Here is a 12,479-nt window from a genome sequence, read left to right on the forward strand (position 1 = left end):
TCTCTTTTATCTTCCTGTGACCATGCATTCTGTATATGTCCCTAGATTTCAAACTCTGATCTCTTTCTGCAGATACCGGTGGCATATTGTCTTCACTGGTTTTGAAAGTCTTTTCTTGAAACAGTAGTCTTCTGAAGTGAGTCACTATTATTCGTGTAGCTAGAGCACCCTCGTGATTTTAGAACATGGACTGTTTGTTCTGTTCCTTTCCAACTTTGGTCTTAACCAGCTGAGCCAGTCTTAATCCATATGGAAGTGCCTTCTCTTAATAGGTGTTAGATAAATGATGTCTTCTTGGAGCATTATATTATTCATCTATAAATGGAAGGGGTCAGACAAGATGACCTCTGAGGACCTTTCTAAGCTCAAAGCTCTATGATAGTATTCTAAATGTTAAGACAATATGGTCTTCCTGGTATTACCATTAATGAAATTACCCATCATTTATCTTATGAGCAAGAAGCACATACCAATAGCATCAGGACAGCCATTCCTGCAAACGAGAGTGTGTGGGCTTTTTATTGTGCCCTCAACTCTCTAGTGGCATATGTGATAAATGTGACTGTCTCAGAAAAAAATTCCAGAGACTCTGGGGTGGATCACCTGACCTGTCTTCTTGTTTTGGACTTCACTCTAGTAAGCGCATCCTACTTGAATGTTTTAGAGATGGCTGAGCCCTAGGGTGTGGCTAGAAACAAATTTATGTTAGTAGTTGTTGGTACAAGCTTTTATAGACAATTGTTTTCTTCTCACATTTTCCCTCTCACTAAATTCTTTCTGAGGTTCCTCCAGTTTTTATTGTTCCTCTTCCTGCCGTGGTTGATGAGGTGTCCTCCTAGCTGACAGGCCTCTACAGATCTTAACACTCCCTCATTTCCTGTTAACTGCATCAGTATCCATGCCCCATGTCCTACTCTTCTCCGTCCTCATCCTCAAAATCTGTACATCAGCTGCCAGCCACATTAGGAGAATTTTAGTGACAAGATTCAACTACTGGTCATATGACAAATTGGGAGAGATCCAGCTGTGCTTCATTTCATGTGACTAAACCATTAAGGCTGTGGTTGTTTTACCCATCTTGCCATTTCACGGAGGCTTAATCCTATTCTTCTGTGTGTCTGATTCACAATTGGATAGCAGAAGAGAGATTTCTTTCTTGGTAAATCAGGGTAAAGGTTAAGTGAAGTTCCAAAGCCAGAGGGAGGAGGCATTAAGTTCCCATGAGGCAGGCAGGCCTCCGAACAGTTACACATTCTTTATTGATTCCATTGTTTTGCTGTTCTCAATACTGCTCTCAACTGAACATGCACTCCTTTGTATGGCCTGCTTAATCCTGTGTGACCAACACCCCATCCACCAGGTGATGTGTAGGGCATCTTTATACACTCTCTGGACTAACAGCTCTCTCTCTCCTTCTCTTTCTCTGTTCACTGGGGAACAATTCCTCTGACCATCTGCCCTTGTATTGGTTGAAGGCCATCAACTAGCCCACAGGTTTTCTCTTTGAGGCTCAATGCAATGACTGGCTTCCCTTCTTAGCTTTGTGTTTGTTTTGATCATTTCTCAGGGAGGTTTCTTTCTTTCATACTGCTCATTTGAACTTCCATCCCAGGTACCTTTTACTGCAAGAACTCTTTTCCATTTAGTTAAGCACCACATAACTGTAGACAAGAGAAAGTAGGCTTCTAGGAGAGAGGGCTGATGGGTCAAAGTTTACAAAACTTAAGCTTGCGTGAGTCTTACCTGACATGTTATCATGACCCTAGGCAAGTTATAGTTATACTTCCATTATTATGTATTTTTGTTGACATTTTTTTATTAAAATGTGAATCTCCTTAACTTATTGAGTCTGTGAGCATCACCGAAGGTAGTTAATGAAAGAAGTCTCTGGAAAAGTAAAACACTATGTATCTTATTCCTATTTCTGTTAAATGTATTTGCATCAGCACCAGGACAGGATTCTTAATTGTATCTGAACCTTGTGTCTGAATGTCAAGTAGCATAGGATAGCCACCAGACTGCAAACATTGTAAGCACCATTCTCCCCCAGTCTTCCTAGAGAGAGGAAGCACTGTGATCTGCCCAAGTTTTCTTCCTAAAGAACGGCTCTCCTAGTTTATCAGCCACCACTAGATATGTTAGCTGATGGACGGCTTCTGGCTGAAGATGACTTCTGAATGAATTGCTTTACATGATGGGAAGAGGAGTCAGGCTGACTCTCCAAATATCAGGGTTCCTGGTGCTTAGTGGTAAATGGTGTCTCTTCTAGGAGATGCTGGATAAAAGTGTTTATTAGGCTGAACATCCCAGGAGAAAGCTTGATAATTCCCTTTGTCAAACTTTCCTGCTAGAAGTATTAGGGCAAATTGGTTCTTCATTATACATATCTGTGTTCTGCAGAACAGTGGATAAGTAAGTAAGTGGATAAGCTGCACTTTGGGTTAGAGAAAATTATATGAGAAATTTGTTCACTCTATTCATAAAGTTAGCAATAATATCTAGGAGACACATTATGCTGTGAAGCACAGAGTTTTCAAGCATGTCTCTGTGTCTGAAAATGCAAACCCTGCTTTTGAGAGATGACTACTACTTTTGTTTCTTAACCTGTTCCTTGAGTCCCAGCATGGTCTTTGCCAGAGCAAATGGAGAAAGTATGTTAGGTTCATATGCTTGCTAGACAGAGACTTAAGTAACAGACATCACAAATGTCTCAGTTAGTGTGTCTCGGGACTGTCTACAAATAATTCCTTTCACGCAGATCGTTGCTGTTCGTGTTTGTGACTCCTTGAAAAGTCCCAGAACCTCGGCCTCCCATTTAAAATATATCATTCCTAGGAGTTAAGGGTTACATTTAAAACTCTCTATTTCACACCTGAAATGTTCCTCCAAAGAGCTTCCCGCCATCACCATGCTTCCTGGTCTCACACTGTGTTCTCCCTTCTGCCTCAGGATGGCCGTCTCCGAATGAATGACCAACTGATTGCTGTTAATGGGGAAACACTTTTGGGAAAGTCCAATCATGAAGCAATGGAAACACTGAGGAGATCCATGTCCATGGAGGGAAACATCCGGGGCATGATCCAGTTGGTGATTCTAAGGAGATCAGAGAGACCACTGGAGGTAATACCATTCTTGACTCTCCTAAAAGTTGCTCAGATAGCCTCCCAAATATACAGATTCTGTCACTCATGTGGTAGATTGACATTTATTGAGTCCATACTTGGGAATATATACCACAGACAGACTCTGGTTGATATATGAAAGAAAGAGGTGTTTGTATATTTTACATACAATAAAAACACTTGAAATATACATTTAAAGTAAACTATTTATCAAATATCACAAGTCTATGTTTACCAGGCCCTATGCTCAGAAATTGGTAGGGTTCTGGACTCCTTTTAAAAAAGCATCTGTCTCAATAAAATTTTGATGGTATACTAGCAAGGTCCGTACCTTAGAGGGTTACTGATTGGATGGATATATACAATATATACAGTGTTTATTGTAGAAGTTATTATGATGTAATCAAATCTCTATATTCCACCTACAAATTACACTTAGATAATTCAGCCCTGGAGTATAACTAAGTTAAAGTTGGGTCTGTTGAGCAAACTTTGTGCTTCATTTTATTAAATAAATGGAAGTCTTATCTCTTTTTAAATATTTGATTATGATTTTTAAATGTCAGAAAAATGTCCACTTACATATGAACTTTGTGTATAAAATAGATCTTAAATGCTGATATACCTGAACATTCCATTTACACAGAATTATAAATAAAATTGGCTTAAAACAGTATTTCATATTACACATGAAATATTAAGTATTAAATATTTCTAAAATTACTTTAGAAAAAATGAGTAAGTTCATAAAAATCAACAAAAATATCAACATATCACATATCATCATATTAGGATAGTCTCTAAGGCCAAGCTATGTTTCAGTATTATAGTATATAGCTGTATATAAAGTAAGAGTATATGCTACTTATAAAACTAATATCAAATATTAGCTTCAGTAGTAAGTTCAACCAAAATTTAAAAATGAAAAAGTATCAAGATGCAATGTATGTCAGTGGGGATCCTGTATTATATACATGGATTACTTGAGTTAAAAATCCTCAATCTGCTATTTCCTGACCATGAAAATATAGCTAATGTGAGTGCTCAAAGTGTAGAAGACAGATACAGGGACCTGCTTTATCCACTGTTTGAGTTTCATTTCTCCCAATGTGATAGGCTTCTAGTAAATATTACTAGATGAATAAAAAGCCACATATAAAACCTACTTGCTCTGCCAGAGGGTTCTTGAGTCATGAAGTGACAGAGTATTTTCCTGTGTTGTATTATCAGCTATTGGTGAAGAGTAACTACCTTTTATGCTCCTTTGTACATAACCTTGTAGATGTTAAATAAATGTAAATTGGCCAATTACTGGAGACTATATATAATGAATGAGCTTGTTTTCCACATGTGCATCTGCTTAAGTGACAGAGTCTTCATGAATATTTAATGGCCTTCACTTATGTACATAGTTGAATGCCCCATCTACTGCTTCCTAACATGAGAGAAGGTCCTGTCTGGTGCCATTTGGTCCTCCCTATAGAGCCTGGGATACAAGGAACCCACTTACTGAACAGTAAATTGAAGGGTAGCATGGAGGAGGTCTCAGTCGGCCCTTCTTATATATGTGCACACTAGAACTTTCTTTAATATCTCCTTTAACAAAGATGCCTCAACCAAGAGGAAAGGATGAAAAAGGCTGCCAGAGCACCATGTTCACTCAGACGACAAAGACAGAACAGCAAGAGGAAAAAACAAGTGTTTCTTATAAACTGTGAGATGTCTGTACCTTTCCTCTTCCCTTATCCTGGCTCTCTCTGTAAAATACATGTGAATGGCAGTGGATGGATGTGACATCCCAGCTCCTGGAGTCTGAGGACTTTGCTGTGAGCATTCTCATCTTTAGTTCCACGGTCTAGAGAAGACTGGGAATGACATTATCCCATCAGAAGAAAGTATTGAGTTTCAATTCCTTACCCATCCTCACACATGTCTTGTTAATATAGTTCACCAGGGGATCAATCAGGAATAGTAACTGTTACAAAAAGCAAGTTTTATGAGGACATTTAAAGAAGATCCATTTTCTTTCCCTAATATTTACATGCTTTCCATGGGGAATGAGCAGACACTTGACTCTTCGCTATTGAGAATCTTTGTGGTAGCCATGAAGATTAAAAAGAATTATACTTACAAAGACAGAAGCCTAATGTACAGCTTATCTTTATTAAATTTCAAGAAAATCAGCTATCTTATCTCCCGAATCTTCTGCACTGTGTCATGCATAGGCTATGCACAGTGTATGCTGTGCACACCTGCTTTTCCATCTATCCCCACAGAGCAGCAAGTACCCTCTGGTCCATAGAAAAGCATCCATAGCCCAGAGGAGGTCTATACACTGCTCAGACATCAGGGTGAATCAATTAGTTAGATTTGGCAAGAATGCCAACATAATTGCTGGAACGTTATACTGATGTTGAAAAGAAATGAAGGCACTGCTTAAGAAAAGTCAAAATATAAAGTTGTTGTTTTTTCCCCCACATTAGCCAGTTGTACAAGATAAGTAAACAGTTTTGATGAGAATCTCAGGAAGAATACATAATGAGCCCGTGATTGAATCAGAATCATTTTGAACAGAAGCATGTTTTTCAAAGGATGAGCTTCAGGTTGAATTGAGATTCTGTTTGTGCCTAGAGACTTGGTATTTAAAAATGGGTTATGACCTGGTTTTGTTTTTCCCTTTTCCAAAACATTTTTTCCTCCCTGCTGCAGCTCATCTTCACAGAAGCAGAACATGCTTAAAAATCCATTATATTTTTTATTGGCTGGGACACTAATGGAGGCCTCCACGACAGCTCTATTTTACAGGCTGGATGCTTTAATTAGGCTGGTTACTGATCAGTTGTTGGGACATTGATTGTGTCATTTATCAAAGAGCTAGGAAAGCAGAAAAAATTGTTTTTGTTCTTGTTGTTATTGTTAAGTGAAAACAGGAGGCAATGCAAAGCAAGTCCCAACCCTCCTGCCTGCAGGGACTCCAGCTTAACCTTAGGAGCCACTGGGCTGCTCCTGTACCTGCTTTGGTTGGACTAGCAGTACAGCAGCCAAGGGCACTGTGGTAGGTGTGCAAGCACTGCTAGAAGCCTTCACAGGAAGCTAATAGCCCCGTGTAGCCAAAAACATTTTAATTATTTAGGATATAGAATAGACATGAATGCTTCAAATATTTTGTTTAGCTAAATACTGAATTTTTTGGGAACTAAAGAAAAAGTAATGCATTGTTTTAGCCAAGAGTTTTCCTGGAGGAGAGAGCCTGGGGAGTAGGTCTGTGTTTGTGACATGTGCCTCTCACAAATGGCCAAGGGAAGCGCTACAGAATCACTTCCAAATCATCTATTTCCCTGAAATCTGTTAGGAAGACAAATAATAAGAAAAGGAGCAAAAGAAGGCTCACTGTGCCACAGTCTCCTTTAAAACACAACTGAGCTTTCTGTCACCAGCTGCCCCCTGTTACCTCTTCAGCACCTGGAGATGATGCTGTGTCGGGTGTTATTCTGGATACAGCAGTTTGCAGAAAACTGTGAATTTATTTGCAGACTGTCAGAATGCAAACAGGAGAGGGAAATATAGAAAGAAAAAAAAAAGACTCTAGGGAGAACCACTGTCTGGTCTTGTCATGGCCATTTACTTTAGCATCTGGCCAAAGGCCTGGGGTCCACAGTGGGATACAACCATGACATTCTGGTGACAAATACTGCTTTGGTTCTGACTTGTCCTAGAGCATATGCACTTAGCTGGGGAGAGAGAGAGTGGCAGAGGGAGAGAGGAACCAGCTGGTTGGCAGAGAAACACCCTTGGCATGAACTGTATTCTCATATTGACACTGCCACAAGCTGTACTCCCAGATGGAAGAGAATTTGAAAGAAGGCAGTTGTAAGTGGGGGAAAGAATAATAAAGTTAATCCTCTTTTGTGTTGGCTATCAGCACTCATAATCCTTAACACTACATTGTCCGTGCTGTTTATTTCATATTGAAAGATGTTTGATCTGATAGGGTTATTTTGATTCTCCACTATTGAAGATATACATGCTTGAGACTTGCAAGATGATTCAAACAAGGACCTGTCTTGCACTCTGCTTCAATTGTTTAAATTAGAATGTATTTTCAAAATGTAACTTTTATTCCTGTCCCTTAGGAGCTTTCAGAATGTGGAGCGCTTTCCAGACCATGCTTTGAGAACTGTCAAGAAGCTCTGAGCACCTCCAGGCAAAATGATAGTAGTATTTTATATCCGTTTGGCACCTATAGTCCACAAGATAAAAGGAAAGGTAAACACTATCCAATTTCATCCTCTTCAAATAGAGCACAAAACCACACACAAGAAGCAGGCTTTTCCCTGAGAAGGAGGGAAAGGTATCAGGGACAAAGAAAAGGTAATTAGGCAAAGTATAGACTTTGTCACTCAGAGTCATGAGCACCGAGGGGTGGGTGAGAGTGCTGACTCAGAACCTGTGAATCAGATTCCTGGCAAAGCCTCCAGTTTAAGTAACAGTTTCTGTGCTTGCTGCCCCAAACATGAGGGTTTAACATAAAACAAACCATGACTGGTGAATTGAAGATGGCAAACTGTGAGGGTTTGGAAGATCTTTTTAGTCATTGAGAGTTACCAAGTTACTTTAAAATAGCATGGCTTTACACGAACCCACAAAATGGTCATGATGCGACTCTAAGCTTTGTGCTTGGTTCTGAGATGAATGTGGTAAGTAGTGGGATAGCATAGCATGAGATGAATGTGATAAGCAGTGGGATAGCATAGCATGGCAGCTGGACTGTTTGCGGTGTCTTATAACGCCTCTTATTACTGGAATGGATCACATTTCAAGAAGACTCCTGAGTTTTCACCATTGTTCTTTCAAGCTTATACTCCGGGTCATCAAGAAACTTGTTTTATCTCCCTGTATCTGCTTTCTTTAATAGCTTTTACTTTTTATATTGCAAAAGCAATACATACATATTCATTTTTGAAATTTTAGAGGAAAGCATTAAAAAAAATTTAATATTACTCATCCCTCTATCTATCATAGCACCTAATCAATAACATTTTATGTAGATCTTTCAAGTCTTCTCTCCATGCAAATATACATACATAAAATGAAATGTGCTATAGGTAATTTCTAAGAATTTTTTTCTCAATGATACCACATGATGAATATTTTATGTATCACTGAACATTCTATAGCCTGGTAAGCAGGGGTGGCATGGTCTTCTGTTCAGTGGAGATAATAAACATTTTACCCTCAATCCTATATTTGGAGCCATTTAAGATGTCACCGAACTATAATGACACAGGAACAAGTCCTGAACTCTGATGGTATATCTGGATGGGCTTGTAAATCTGAGGTTGCTTCGAACATTGAACTATTTCCTCCGAATAAGATGTTGAGGTCGGGAATTTCTCTTAAATTTTTCCATTTTAAGTATTTGCTGTTTGTTAGCAATTTACATTTGAATTCAAAGTGGGCCATATTATTAGCCTGATTTTACAGGTGGAGAAACAGAAGGCCTGTGAAAATAAATAATTTACCTAAGATTATGTTTATCTGATACACATAGAGCTGGATTCAATTCGTGTCCCTGGCTTTGGTTCATCTCAGCAACAGCAAAGGCCCTGCCTTGTATCTGTCCCTTGGAACCAATGAAGTCTTTCTGTCTGATCCTAGGAATGCCTATGAAATGTGGACTTTTCCTTGTAGCCAGATAAAAAGAATCATTCAGTTTATATTGGCTTACCTTAAGTAAATTATGAGTTCTTGACAATTCGTAGACTGAGAATTCCACTATCATCAAAGGAAGGCAGGAACAGAATTTCTCTGCAGAACACAGGAGGATCCTTAGAACTTTGTTTTGTATTTGCAGTGAAAGTAATGAGTGTTTTGAGCACAAGGGACTGAAGATAATCTCTGGAAAGACTTTTACATATTCTCTCCCTTCTAAGACATGAATTTGTATAGAAGAGCTTTCATTCCAATGAAAGGAAGACAACAACAAACAAATAGAAAAAATTATGAGTCAGCAACATGCCAGGTTCCTGCTTCATTTCTAACCCCAACTCTCCAAGTTAGCATGGAAATCCCAGCTCTTTTAAGACCTTGCCCATCTGTGCTAGAGAATTTCTGGTAATGCCCACTATGGAGTAATGTGATACACCAAGACAACAATGGAGGGGAGGATGTATCTCAGAGGCTTGCTGTTAAGCCTCTTTGATAAACCATTGTTTATACTTGGAGAAAGTAAAGCCTGTCATACTATTAGGTCCCTGTGTGTTTGTACTACATCACCAGGTTGCCAGAGTTTGGCTTCTCATAGCATGGAATTATCACACTTTCAGTTAGAAGCTGCACAATAGGCTTTCTCTTCATGTAAGCCAACTGACGTAGAAAGTTTATGAACATTGTAGAATTAAAGTAGCACCATCCTGCCTTCCTCATGTTCACTGTCTCTCTTTAAGTCTTAACATTTTGCACTTTGAGAAATTCTAAGAGGCCCTGAGTTTCTGAGCCAGGAATGGTGTTACATGCTATGGGTACTTGTGAACTGTGACAACGGCCTTACAGAACTAACTTATGAGGGCCTCTTTTAGCAGAACATGATTAACTTGACAAAAGAGAGAAACTGTGCCAGCCAAAACATTACTTTTTCTCTTTCCCTCTTTCCTTTTCTTTGTATGTTTAAGACTCCAGTGTTGATATACTGTATTCTGTCTACTTTTGTAATAATAGTACAAACTACCCACAGTTGCTCAGCATTTTATTATTTTTTTCTTCAAGCTGTTATGCAGAAAAGGAATCTTTAGAAAAACATTTGTAAAATTACAACACCAGAAAAGTCACATTTGTGTTGGAAAGTTGTTAGCTAAGACTCCTGTGGAAGGAAGCACCATGGTGCTTCAGGACAGCAAGGAGGCCAGAGGCTGTGTCCGTGGGTCTTTCTGTAAGCTAGTTAGGCATCTGAATAGCCATAAAGTGCACCAACACTGTTTCCTGGAGACATGTGTTGATGGATGGAGCCTAGGCACAATCTACCTCTAGCTGTTGCCTTTCTCTTCCTGCCCTCTTTACCTTTGCCCTCTTGACCTGTGTTGTCTCCAAGTTCAGCTCAGGTGACAGTCACCCATTGGCTAAATCCTTCCAGTCACCCACTATGTTAGGCCTTTTCTCCCTACCTCAAATCAGACATTTCCAGTTTGCACCCTGCCCCAGTATATCCACATTCCCTGGAGGGTTCCAAAGAAATAATAAAACTCCCCCGATGTTTATTTGTGCCAGAGCCATAGTGGATCCGTCCCTCTATAGCAGAAGGTAGTGTTGCTAAGAAATTGAATTTTCCTTCTCAGTTGGACTAAATTGATTGAATACCTTTATGGTGTCAAATGCTATCAGAAAAGCAGATATATACAATGCTGCAACACTATCATTATCCTCAGAATACTTTAAGGCTGGAGCTAGAAAGATGGTTCAGCCATTAAAATCACTGGCTGCTCTTCCAAAGAACCTTGATTCAATTTCCAGCACCGACATAGCAGGTTACAACTGTCTGTACCTCCAGTTCCAGAGGATATGAACCCTCTTCTGGCTTCCTAGGGCATAGATATAAATTCACCAAAACAAGTCAACAAATTTAAAAAATAAAGAAAAAGAAGAAATAAAAAAGAGTCTAAGTCAGGGTCATCAAACTACACTTTGCCATTGTAGTACAACTGCTGTTTCAGTGCACAAACAAATGGATATGGGTATTTTCAACAAAACTTTATTTAAAGGCCAAATTATGGTCTAATTTCAGACCAGGGCCATAGCTTTCTTACCCTATTTAAACTCATGATTTCTTTTATCCATCTCTCAACTGTTTTTGACTTTATGGAATCTATAAAACAAAGCAACAAATATAGTAATTAAAGAAGGCCACTTAGCCAACAATAACTTAGTAACAAGAACATACCTTGTCAACATTTACAAGATATGTGTGTGTATATGGGTGTGTATCCGGAATGTACCTCATGCAGTCAGGGTTAGGGTCCAGGGTAAAATTCAGAAATATTATTGGTATGAGTTTAAAATTCTACTCTTGCATACCTGATACAAAACTTAACAGAGATGTCAGGGTCAAGAAAACAAAATCCATACAGGATCTAAGTTTGTTGCACACAGAGTCAACCAACGTGATATTTACCTCTGCTCATATCACTACACTAAAAACTACAGCTGGGACCTAGGAATGGAGTAAAAGTTAAAGTAATGGCTATAATAAGAGTCCAGAGAACCCAAGAGGAGGCTTCAGAACAGATAACAGAGAAGACATGATAGGAGTTAGCGTCAGTCTCATTAGAAAAATGTTGATGAATAGATTATAGCTTAACAGGTCAATAAATAGCTGTCTTCGCAAAAATAGAATATGATAGATGTGATATTACTACTAATGCATAAACCTAAATGTTAGTGGGTAAAAGCGGACATCATGGACTATGGCAGCTTAATGGAAGAAGAATGTTCTGTGCTGTGATTAGGGCACAGACAGAGACTCACTCCAAAAACCTGGCATGGAATTTTGGGAGATATTTGGGGGAAATGGGGGTGGGGTGGACACAAGATGAATACTCTCAAAACAGGCAATGACACCATAGCAACTTACATTCCATTTGCAAGAATGAGTCTAGGACAGGGAGGGTTGGGAAATGGTGCACAGATGTTTGCTGAGTAAACATCCTTCCCTTGTTATAAAAGCAGTTGGAACCTAGGTGACAGTGAAGACTTCATAGAGGATTTGGAATTTCAAGTGAGCTTTGGAAACAGGGTAAGACTCTTACAGATAAGACAGATGTTCCAATCATTATCAGCTGAGATAGGTAAGTCCAGGGCTGCACTCAGGACATAGCATTTGAGCTTGCATGGCTGAGATGAAGGAGATGAAGTCAGCTGCTAAGGGTATAGACTTTTCTTCTGTAAAGTCAATCTGAACTAACAAGTGAGCAGATTACATCTATGTTTGCTATGGAGATGGACTAAGAGACTATAGATAAAAATATCCTGGCCAGTAGAAGAGAGGACTCAGTGTACCCCTCTTCTTATTAATAGGGTAGACTTTTCACTTTGTATCTGCAAGTCTCTGTCTATCTGCCACCACTTTGCCAGTGGTGGAGGTCCAGGGAACATTGTTGGCCACCTTTGCTTATTCTGTTTTGTTACTCCAGATACCTACCTGGTTGGCCAGGTTTTCTGTTTCCACCCTCATTCCTAGGAGCTTGTCATCTCTGCTTCCAACCCCTCCATTCCAGGATATTTCCTGGAGCAGACAGAACCAGAACAAACAGTAATATTCTAGATAGATAGATAGATAGATAGATAGATAGATAGATAGATAGATAG

The 12,479-nt window shown here is 39.2% G+C and overlaps 1 protein-coding gene across 1 annotated transcript in view; it reads left to right on the forward strand.

Annotated features, from left to right (window-relative positions):
- The window catches only part of Pard3b (par-3 family cell polarity regulator beta), a 951,194-nt gene that overhangs the window by 531,832 nt on the left and 406,883 nt on the right, over nt 1-12,479 (forward strand). Inside the window, exons 13-14 of the mRNA XM_028765737.1 lie at nt 2,950-3,120; nt 7,256-7,388. Coding sequence (XP_028621570.1) covers nt 2,950-3,120; nt 7,256-7,388 — 304 coding nt within the window. The remainder of the gene's footprint in view (nt 1-2,949; nt 3,121-7,255; nt 7,389-12,479) is intronic.

This window comes from Grammomys surdaster, unplaced genomic scaffold (assembly GCF_004785775.1).
Source record: "Grammomys surdaster isolate TR1022 unplaced genomic scaffold, NIH_TR_1.0 165, whole genome shotgun sequence".
NCBI lineage: Eukaryota > Metazoa > Chordata > Mammalia > Rodentia > Muridae > Grammomys > Grammomys surdaster.